This window comes from Pseudophryne corroboree, chromosome 4, assembly GCF_028390025.1.
Source record: "Pseudophryne corroboree isolate aPseCor3 chromosome 4, aPseCor3.hap2, whole genome shotgun sequence".
Classification (NCBI taxonomy): domain Eukaryota; kingdom Metazoa; phylum Chordata; class Amphibia; order Anura; family Myobatrachidae; genus Pseudophryne; species Pseudophryne corroboree.
The window spans coordinates 450,151,325-450,163,349 of NC_086447.1; the positions used below are offsets into that span (position 1 = coordinate 450,151,325).

The 12,025-nt window shown below is 45.8% G+C and overlaps 1 protein-coding gene across 1 annotated transcript in view; it reads left to right on the top strand.

Annotated features, from left to right (window-relative positions):
- Positions 1-10,798, top strand: part of PM20D2 (peptidase M20 domain containing 2) — an 87,004-nt gene extending 76,206 nt beyond the window's left edge. The window contains exon 7 of the mRNA XM_063916971.1: positions 9,999-10,798. Coding sequence (XP_063773041.1) covers positions 9,999-10,201 — 203 coding nt within the window. The 3' untranslated portion in view covers positions 10,202-10,798. The remainder of the gene's footprint in view (positions 1-9,998) is intronic.
- Positions 10,799-12,025: the final 1,227 nt, after the last annotated feature.

Here is a 12,025-nt window from a genome sequence, read left to right on the forward strand (position 1 = left end):
CCTGAAATATGGCGAGCCCGCGATGGTACACTTTTCCACTGATTGGGTCACATGTGATGAAACATACAAAATGACACCCAAAACCCCCCCAAAAAAACAACTTATGTTGAACATTCATTACTTTTGATCCTGTTGACCTAATGACGGGCTACCTAGACACACTAGGTCTTCTATACCACACCCATTCAGAGAAATGCGGTAGTGTTTGGTTTTTAAAGGTTAAACACATACTTTCCTTTTTATGCACTTGAACATAATGAAGAAATCAATTATATTTCTGCAACAGGGTACACTGTGTTCCACAGGGAAAACATTGGGTGTAGAGTGGATCTTGTTCCAGAGGCACCAACAGGCTGAAGCTTTAGGCTGTCCCAGGATGCATTGGGGCCTTCTCTGTAACCCCGCCTCCAGGCACTGTGAACAGGAGGGCTGCACTGGGCATCCCTGAAAAAGCTTTTTCTGGCAGAAAATTTCTTCAAAACTGGGCTGTCAGCACTGTATGCCATCGTGACACTTCAGAGCTGCAGCTCCATCACCTCCCAAGCGGCGTCGCATACTCCAGCGGCCTGTTCCCGGGTACTTGCGGCGGAGACTCTGGCTTTAGGCACACGGTTGCAGACGCGTGGTTCGCGTGGCTGCTACAGGGAGGAGATAAGAGGGTCCCCCAGGCGGGACCCGACATTAAATCTTGTTCCAATCACACGTCTAGGGAGACGGACTGCGACGCTGGCGTGGACACTGTCACCGAGCAGGGACCCCACTATATCCGCCAGGGCATAGGAGTACAGGTCGGGTGTGCTAATGCCCCTGTTAATAAGGCTCCATAGTACCGAGGGTGAGGCCCAGCATAGGGGAGTCGGCGCTTGACCTGTAGCCACTCCCTGGCCCAGGGCGACATCTACTGCAGAGTTTCCCACCCTGGAGCTTCCTCACACTCTCCCTCACTCCCTGACTGAAACGTTGGGCGCCATCTTGGGTATAGCTGCAGCTGGTCTCCGGGACTGCAGGGCAAGGGCTCCCTTGTAAAGCAGCCTGTATAAAGCTCTGTGACTTTACAAACACTTGAGTATTATACATGTCTTTATACAGACCGTGTTAGTTAAGAAAAAGTGTATCGATACAGAATATATTGTACAAGTATTCTGATGTATACCTCCGGTCTAGGACCGCGCTGTGTGTTATGGTGTGTTCAGTGCAGTTTTATTGTACTATAATAATTACATGCATTGCTAATGTGACTGTGTGTGCCTGTATCTGCAGTGAGGTTTCACTTTCAGTGTTTCCCAGAGATCTATCACTATATTCTGTACCCTAAGGGACTAGGTGCGTCAGGGTCGTGTATATAGTGCGTCACAGAATTTACCTATGACGTGTATTCTACTGTGTACTCAGTCACATAATACCAGATTTATTCGCAGGTGTTGTGTACTGGGGACTCTGGTCATTCCGAGTTGTTCGTTCGCTACCAGTTTTTAGCAGCCGTGCAAACGCTATGCCGCCTCTCACTGGGAGTGTATTTTAGCTTAGCAGAAGTGCAAACGAAAGGATCGCAGAGCGGCTACAAAATAATTTTGTGCAGTTTCAGAGTAGCTTCAGACCTGCTCAGCGCTTGCGATGACTTCAGACTGTTCAGTTTCTGTTTTGACGTCATGAACACGCCCTGTGTTCGGCCAGCCACGCCTGCGTTTTTCCTAGCACGCCTGCGTTTTTTCGCACACTCCCTGAAAACGGTCAGTTGCCACCCAGGAACGCCCTCTTCTTGTCAATCACTCTGCGGCCACCAGTACGACTGAAAAGCTTTGCTATACCTTGTGTGAAACTACATCGTTCATTGTAATAGTACGCATGTGCAGAAGTGACGATTATTTGCCTGATCGCTACGCAGCGACCGAAAGCAGCTAGCGATCAACTCGGAATGACTCCCTCAGTCACATATTATCGGATTTATTCGCAGGTATTATACTCTGTCTGGCTTCATCCTACTAAACCGCTCTGTGTTGCATTTGTGTGCAATGTGTAACAGAAAGGGGAGTTAGTCTGGACGCTCCTGCATCATGCAGAGTATGCGCCAAGGATTTACCAAAGGGGGAAGCTGTGTATGATGGTCTGTGTACTACAGATGTAGCCACCTTTAACTTGACCGATTCTCCGCCTAGACGGACGTTTAATCACAGGCAGGCGCGTTGAGGCGATTCTAGATACTCAGCATGCATTATACATCTCCACCACTGGGTGGCTAATGCTCCACTAAATCCAGTACTTTCGATCGTATAGCGGCGGATTGATCTACAGCTCTGGCAAATGGTCAGTGACGACTGTAATGTTAATAGATGGTGACCAATGTTCAGACGGTGAGAGTTCTCAATATGAATTAATCGTTTATACAGACACAAACGAACATGTTAAAACACTTGTGTATGCAGACGCAAGATTGTGTATGGAGACGCAACTAATTGTGCAAAAGGAAATATGTACAATGCATAAACACCGTGCTTTTGAAATACATGTACAGTATGAGCGTCCGAGTTCCCATGACATTCACTTTATTAAATTTTTTTTTCTTTGTTATACATTCAATGGAAGGGTGCACACAGGTTTCACATAAATCTTGTCTTGTAACCTGATCGGAACTCCCTGTCTACTGCATGAACTGTGCAGGCTCCCAGGGGGGAAGGGGAAAGTGGGATGGGGGTAGGGCGAGGCAGTGGAAAATACTGTGTTCAAAGAATGGGCCAATGCTGAAGGAGCGTCAGAATCCCCTAGCTAAAATACACAGGGTCGATAGGGATAAGCGAGGTCTATGCACATAACGATACACCAGACCCCATCGCATCACAAAGTGACAAAATGTCCGAGGCACATGACCCCCCTTCTTGTAGCATTATGTGCATAGACCTCACTTAACCCTATCACCCCTGTGTATTTTAGCTAGGGGATTCCGACGCTCCTTCAGCACTGCCCCGAAGCCTGCAAAACCTATGTCATCACTCGCTCCATAGCTGAGTGCTGACACAAGGTGGATGTTCATGTGCCTTGGACATTTTGTCACTTTGTGATGCAATGGGGTCTGGGGTATCGTTAAGTGCATAGACCTCGCTTATCCCTATCGACCAGGGGATTCTGACGCTCCTTCAGCATTGCCCCGTGACCTACAAAATCTGTGCTGTTACTTGGTCCATAGCCGAGGGCCTCCATGGGGCAAGGAGTCACAGGCGGTAGCCATTTCAATTGAGTCTGCCCTGCTACAGAATTGTATGTGTACCGTATGGTGCATAGAACCTTAACAGTACAACCGCTCCTGCAGCTTTGCCCTGGTTTATGTGAATAACTCCCTCCCTGTTTACTGCATGACCTGTGCAGGCTCCCAGGGGGGAAGGGCGATGGGCTAGCGGGAGGCGGTGGAAAATGCCGTGCTTTTGAAATGCAAGTACTGTATGAGTCCGATACCCCAGTATGTTCTTCTAGTGTACTAATTAGCACGAACAGCTTGTAAATTACAGTGGCAAGTTTAATCTTTCTATGTATAATGGAGAGATAAAAGCTCCTCCCTAAGTTCCTAGATGCCAAATCACCGTCCTTAGTATCTCTGTACAGTATGTTCTACTAGTGTACTAATTAGCACGAACAGCTTTTAACTAGATGCCAAATCACCGTACTTAGTATCTCTGTACAGTATGTTCTATTAGGGTACTAATTAGCACGGACAGCTTGTAACGTACAGCGGCAAGTTTAATCTTTCTATGTATAATGGAGAGAGATAAAAGCTCCTCAGTAAGTTCCTGGATGACAAATCACCATACTTAATATCTCTGTACAGTATGTTCTATTAGGGTACTATTTAGCTGTTCGTGCTAATTAGTACCCTAATAGAAAATACTATACAGAGATACTAAGGACGGAGATTTGGCAACCAGGAACTTAGGGAGGAGCTTTTATCTCTCTATATATGGAAGGGTGCACACAGGTTTCACATAAATCAGAGTGGGTGGGGGATTTTCCTACATACAGTAGTATACTGTTGCACGTGTCTTGTAACCTGATCGGAACTCCCTCCCTGTCTACTGCATGTACTTTGCAGGCTCCCAGGGGGGAAGGGGAAAGTGGGATGGGGGTAGGGCGAGGCAGTGGAAAATACCGTGTTCAAAGAAAAGGCATAATCAAAACCATGGGGAACTTTGTGGTGTATCGTTATGTGCATAGACCTCGCTTATCCCTATCACCCCTGTGTATTTTAGCTAGGGAATTCTGACGCTCCTTCAGCATTACCCCGTAGCCTGCAAAACCTATGCCATTGCTCGCTCCATAGCTGAGTACTGCCACAAGGCAGGGGTTCATGTGCCTCGGACATTTTGTCACTTTGCGATACGATGGGGTCCGGTGTATCATTATGTGCATAGACCTCGCTTATCCCTATCGCCCCTGTGTGTTTTAGCTAGGGGATTCTGACGCTCCTTCAGCATTGCCCCGTAGCCTGCAAAATCTGTGCTGTTACTTGCTCTATAGCCGAGTGCCTCCATGGAGCTAGGAGTCACAGGCGGTAGCCATTTCAATTGAGTCTGTCCTGCTATAGAATTGTATGTGTACCGTATGGTGCATAGAACCTTGACAGTAGAAACTCTCCTGCAGCTTTGCCCTGCTTTATGTAAAACTTGTGTTTTGTCAGTTTGCTATGCGATCGAGCCCGGTGTAATGTAATGTGCATAGACCTCGCTTATCTTTATCGCCCCTGTGAATTTTGGCTAGGGGACTGTGACGCTCCTTCAGCATTGCCCCGTAGCCTGCAAACTTATGCCATCTCTCACTCCATATCCGAGCGCTGCCTGCCATGTAGTGGGGGTTCAGGGGCGGCGGCCATTTTGCCAGTGTGCTATGCGATTGAGTCCGGTGTACCGTAATGTGCATAGACCTCGCTTATTCCTATCGCCCCTGTGTATTTTAGCTAGGGGATTGTGACGCTCCTACAGCATTGCCCCATAGCCTGCAAAATCTGGACTGTTACTTGCTCCGTAGCCTAGGGCCTCCGTGGGGAAGGAGTCATAGGTGGTAGCCGTTTCTATTGAGTCTGCCCTGCTACAGAATTGTATGTGTACTGTACGGTGTATAGAACCTTAACAGTAGAACCGCTCCTGCAGCTTTGCCCTGGTTTATGTGAATAAAAATAATAATAAAGTGTCTGGAAAAAACTAACATGCATTCGTACTTTAGGAATCGAACTCGGGACTCTGAGTATAGGAAGCGGAACACTTCACCACTTCGCCGCAGACAGATTAATAAATCCATTGGTTTTGATTATGCTGTAATGGCTATGGGATTAGGGCGCTAACATACTGTACAAAATTCCTAATCTCAAGAGGCAATAGTGAACTTCTAACACGTCCATTTGCAACAGTGTACACTACTGGTTTTATGTTGTTTTGTCTGCGGGACTTGGACGCTCACATATTCATAAAGTACTGTAGATGGATCATATACTGCATGCTGTTCTATTTGCGTCTGTACCATATATACTGTATAAAATAATGCAGCTTAATGAGTATTTACTGTATGCAGCGTAATGAGACGCCTTAGTAAAGTAGTCCTTATTATATATTTCAGTATTGTATTTTACGGGAGACCACACGCATGCGCAGTGGTGATTGTAAAAAGCGACATCTGGTGGATGATTGCAGGTATTACACGTAAAGGTAACGCCAAACGCTCTGTCTGCCTCATGCGATTAGGTACGCCTCTCTGTGACTAGGCGCGCCTCCCTACTCCCCGGTACGCTGCGTATGCTCGATCGGGACAAACGCCTCAGCCAGTCAAGATAAAGGTGGCTACATGTGTATGTGCCATACTCCCCTAGTCAGTCCGCGGCTCCTGTAACCAATCAAGAGCCACCCTGGGCCGCATGCCCAAATCTACTGGGTACTCTATTGGAACGCCTAATGCCCCCTATGGGACCACCTGTGCCATTACAGCCTCAAATAGTCCCTATGGTCAATCCGCCTTGGGCGGACAACCTGTCTAACCAGTTGCAGCAGTTCCTTGGTCAGACAAAAATCTACCCCAGGTCAATCCCGTGTCTCTGGGTCATCTAAGCGGGCTGCTTCCTCCTCAAAATCCACAAATCTCTCAGACGTTTCATTGGAAGAGGAGGGGAAACATACTGAATCAGGCGTTTCTGATGAGGATTCTACATTGCAAGTTGACGTCCCTTCTCTAGTGGTTGCTATTAAGCAAATCCTACAAATCACTGATGATGAGGATTCCACTATTGTCACCAAGAAAACTGACATGCTTAAGTGGCAGAATGGCTAAAAATCTATTACCCTCTTCTGACCACTTGGTAGACATCAGGCAGGAACCCTGGTCTAATCCAGGGATAAAAATCCCTCTCTCCAAACGGGCCTTAGCTCACTATCCTCTCCAGGCAGAGTTATGTAACAAGTGGGAAAATTCACCGCCGTTGGATTCTCATGTCACCCGCCAGTGGTGTCATCCACTCTGCCTGTCACCACTGTCAGTCACTGAAAGAACCGACAGATAAGCATGTGGAGGGATGCCTAAAATCTATTTACTCCCTGACAGGTGCTGTACATAGACCCACTATTGCTGCCTCCTGGGCTGCTAAAGGTATTGAAGCATGGGTTCAGACATTAGAGGGAGAGCTGCCCGAGGATATATCTAACAATGCCAGACAATACCTGTCTCACATCACCACCGCCTCTTATTATATTCAAGAGGCGTCCTCTGAGGCGGGTGTGTTGGCGGCCAAGGCGTCGACTACGTCTGTCCTGGCTCACCGCATTCTGTGGTTGAGGTCATGTAAGGTGGACCTGGACTCCAAAAAGACCTTGGAGGTACTCCCTTTTAAAGGAGACATCTTGATTGGGGAAGACTTAAATAAAATTGTGTCTGAACATGGCGGCTGCTAAGACTGCCTTTCTCCCAAATACTAATCCTCCTTCACAGAAGGCAAAACATACCACTTTTCATTCCTTTCGACCTCAAGGGAAAGCAAAAGGTCAGGCATTCTCAAGACAATCTCGTGCTTCCGAAACCACAAAGCCCAAGGCAAAGCAGTCCTGGGCGGCCCGTCAGCCTGCTTCTAAACAAGACAAGCCTGCCGCATGACGGGGCGGGCCTCCCTCTGGGGAACCTCAGGGTGGAAGGCCAACTTCTGCAGTTCACCCAGGTCTGGGTAAAGACCACTTCAGATGCATGGGTGCGAGGAACTGTCTCTCACGGGTACGCAGTCTCTTTCAAGAGACGTCCCCCTTGCCAGCTTTGCACCACGGTCATCCCTTTGGATCCACTAAAGTCGCAAACTCTGGATACAGGAGTGGTAGTCGACCCTGTATCTAGTCCCGAAACCATTCTGGCCTATACTCAACCTCAAATCACTAGACAAGTTTGTGAGAGTGTCCACGTTCCGTATGGAGATGTTGCTCTCAATTGTGCTGGCGCTGGAACCCGGAGACTATATGGTATCCCTGGATATTCAGGATGCGTACCTGCATATACCTATTGCCAAGTCACATCAGCAGTATCTGCGGTTTGCAATTGGCAATCTACATTATCAGTTCCAGGCTCTGCCATTTGGACTGGCTACGTCTCCTCGGATCTTCACCAAGGTCATGGCCGTAATGACGGCACATCTCCGTCGCCAGGGAGTCAGAATCCTACCGTATCTGGACGACTTGCTGATCCTGGCAAACTCCCACGATGTCCTCCTCAGTCATCTACAACTGTAAGCTTCCTACAAGCCCATGGGTGGCTCATCAGTTGGAAGAAATCCTCGCTGGTCCCAGCTCAGAACATGGTGCACCTGGGGGCACTCCTGGACATACACAGTCAACATCTGTTCCTGTCTCTGGAGAAAGTCCTGAAGCTTCAGGACAGGATAAGATGCTTTCTCTGTCGCCCCAGTGTGTTGATACACTCATCGATGAAAGTACTTGGCCTGATGGTGTCGGCATTCGACATGGTAGAGTACGCTCAATTTCATTTCCGCCCTCTGCAGAGGTTAATTCTTTCCAAGTGGGACGGCTTACCTCATCGGATCAGATCTCACATGGTCCGGAGGTTCGTCAAACGCTGACCTGGTGGCTCCAGGACCAGCAATTGAGCAGGGGCCGTCCCTTCTGTATCCTCGACTGGGTCCTGCTGATGACAGGTGCCAGTCTGTGGGGATGGGGTGCGTTGTTGGAGCAACACTCTTTCCAGGGTAATTGGACCAAGGAGGAGTCCCTCTTCCTGATAAACATTTTGGAACTGCGGGCAGTGTTCAATGCGTTAACTCTCGCCCTGCCTCTGGTACAGAACAGGCCTGTTTAAGTACGGTCAGACAACGCCACCACAATGGCATGCATCAACCATCAAGGCGGCACTCGAAGCCGCATAGCAATGTTGGAAGTGTCAAAAATCCTTCAATGGGCAGAACACCATCTGCCAGCAATATTGGCAGTGTTCATTCCGGGGGTCCTAAACTGGGAAGTGGACTTCCTCAGTCGCCAGGACGTGCACGCCAGAGAGTGGAGTCTTCATCCGGAAGTCTTTCAACTCCTAATGGACACATGGGGCCTACCAGATGTAGAACTGATGGCGTCTTGACACAATCACAAAGTTCCGGTCTTCGGATCAAGGACCAGGTATCCTCAAGCAGCATTCATGGATGCAGTAGCCATTCCATGGAACTTTTGGGTGCCTTACATGTTCCCTCCAGTGTCACTCCTGCCCAGGGTCCTGCGGAAGTTCGAGCAAGAAGGAGGAATACTACTTCTAGTCCCTCCGGTGTGGCCCAGACGGCATTGGTTCTCAGACCTGTTGGGTCTATCAACAGAGCGTCCTCTTTTTTTACTTCCTCAACTACCAGACCTCCTCGTACAGGGCCCTTGTCTCTATCCACACTTCAACAGTGTTCAACTATTTTTGGCCTTATATTCGGCTGGTTGAAATTATAATAAAGTATGATAATCTATCGGTAGACTGAACTGTTCGTCAGACACATTTTTTATTGAGAAATTCAATATTGCATCAGATGCATTTTTTCCATCATTTACTAAATGTATCTATTATTATTTATTAAAGCTACATCTCTAAATAGGTATAGTTTTTTTATTTTTAGTAAAAAGTGGGAGATGCGGGCAACTCTGCCATAAGGATGTAAGGTTTTGTTTTTTGTTGTTTTTTGTGTTTGTGCATGTGGAATTCAGGTCCGTATTTAATATTCAAGCACATACAGTATGTTCAACTTTACCTGCGATCCAAAAGCTCTACCTACAGTTTGTATTTGAATACAAAATCTGTTAAATTTGATCTTTACAATAAAAAAAAAAATAGTAGATTTTTAAGCGGCTGTCGGGATACCGGCTGTCAGAATCCCGACACTATTCGGAATGCAGACACAGGCATCCGGAATATGTACACCATCCCTGCACCAGAAACCTGACAGCCAGGATGCCGAGCAACAAGCCAGTTGGACTCGGGACAGGTAAGCATGGGGTGGAATTAGGTTTAGGCTGCGGGGAGGGTTAGGCTGTGGCCCCAGGGGGCTAGGTTTAGGTACCAGGAAGGGGGTTAGGGAGGTGGGGGTGGGAAGTATACTTACCTTCCCATGTTGGGATTATGATCTTTGGGATGCCACTGTCGGTATTCTGACTGCCGGCAAATTAATCCCAACCATTTTCAGCAGTCATGGTAAGTTAAGTGTTAAAGTATTTTGCAAATCTAATTAGAGAATATATCTTTGTTCAGTGGTTCTCTAACTCTCTTTGGGACACCAAACAGGTCACATTTTCTAAGTCTACTTGTTACTCACTGGCACATTTTAAAAGTCCCATAGTTGGAGCTAAATATTATACTTGTGATTCTGTGAACAGACCTGGAAAACATGAACTGTTTAGGGGCATGTGAACTGAGTTTGAGAACCTATGGCTTTGTTGATCTATTCTAAATAGCTGCAGTGTAAATACAGATTATTTTCTTACATTTTCTGTTGCCTTTTTCTTGTATAGGCTCAAAAGATGCTCAATTTTACACACTTCGGACTGCCAAATCATTGGCAATGACAGCATTGGATGTTATTTTTAATCCAGACATGATGGATCATGTTCGTGAAGACTGGAAGACAGTGAAACAAACGGAAGAAGAGAATAATTCTGGTTCCTCTGACAGAGGCCGGGAGTCGAGTAGTGGAGCAGCATCTGCCTCATGCTGAGCACTTTACCCACAGAAACTATACTATCTACACTTCCATTTTATAGAATGCTGTGGGGTGGAATCATTTGGGGTGGTTAAAAACATGTTTCTCAAAAGTGTTGGTGAAATTAGATCTTTATGTCATCGTTCTTTATATACCTTTTGTACATTTTTATGTGCAGTTTCTCTACTTTTTTTTTCTTGTGTGAATGTGTATGAATTGCTTCTGAATGTCAATATTATGCTGTCCCTCAGTCAATCAGCTATATCAAATTTATTCACCACCTTCCAGATAAATTTCAGCAAATATTCCAAATAAGTATCTATCTGTCTAAAATCTACTTAAATCGAAGTCTCTTCTGAATGTTGTGCTGTCCATGAAGTGGAGTGGGCAGTTGCTTCCTGTTAAGTTATGCTACCAGAGAGTAACCATCGCACAAAGTGGACAGTACAAACAGAGAAACATAGTTTGTGGTGTTCTGAAAGCAGCAGTGCCTTGCAAAAGTAGTCTTTCCCCTTGAATGTTTTCAAATGATCCTTCTAAATGTACCTTACTGTTTGGCAAAGGGTGTGTAAGTGTCTTTAAACTTGTGGAGTAAAAATTTCTTTAACTTTTTTGGTTTTGTGGTTTTCCTTGTTTTGTTTTTTGTAACCTGATTAATGATTCTGCAACACTTTCATTGTTGTGATCCATTCCACTTGCATGTAAATGTTACAGCCTACAAACTTTTTTTTTTTCTTGCAAATTGTTCTTTATTGAAAGATTTTCACCAAAACAAATATCATGTAGTACGGGTTTGCGAGACACAATGTATATAGGATATAGCATAACATTCCAAAGTACAAAGAAATTAGCATTACACAAACTGGAATCCATATGGAAATTGACATATCACAAATATAATCCGATCCGTACAAATATTGGGGGTAATTCCAAGTTGATCGCAGCAGGATTTTTGATAGCAACTGGGCAAAACCATGTGCACTGCAGGGGAGGCAGATATAACATGTGCAGAAAGAGTTAGATTTGGGTGGGTTATATTGTTTCTGTGCAGGGTAAATACTGGCTGCTTTATTTTTACACTGCAAATTAGATTGCAGATTGAACACACCACACCCAAATCTAACTCTCTCTGCACATGTTATATCTGCCTCCATTATTAAGAAGTGAAAATAAACTAAAATTTAGAAGAACCAATAGGAGAACTGAAGATCTATACGAAAGAAGGGAAGAGAGAAAGAAGAAGAAAAAAAAGTCACTCCGCCCACCCGTCCTGGAAGCAGGTTCGATGCCCATTTGAGTAAAAAAGAACTTGAAAAAGACACATTGCTCCCTAGCATAGAGATTTGTAATAATCCAGAGGCAGAACTCTGGGAGGCAACGGAGTCCTCTGCCGCCGGGCTCCTGCTCTGAAGGGGGGCACCTCTCCTCCCATTCTGTGGCACCATTGAATTAAGTTAATTGATACCTGCGGCTGTCTTTTCAGTGGCCGACTTCCTCACTGGTCCCTGCACCTTACAAATCACACCCTCTTTATTATACTGAATATACACATTTTACAAGTGCCACACCCAGGATTAGAAACCACAACCTATTACACTGGAAGCAGACACCTTACTGATGAAGTTGTTTGCTCCTGTATAGGAAATATAAGAATTCTAACTATATGAAGATACTTCTCTGACAATTACTCGTAACTTCATATAGTTAGAATTCTCATGCTTCCTCTACAGGAGCAAAAAACTCCATCAGTAAAGTGTCTGCTGTTAGTGTAACAGGTCATGGGTTCTAATCCTGGGTATGACTGCTGAGAAATGTGTATTTTAAAATAAAAGACAAATG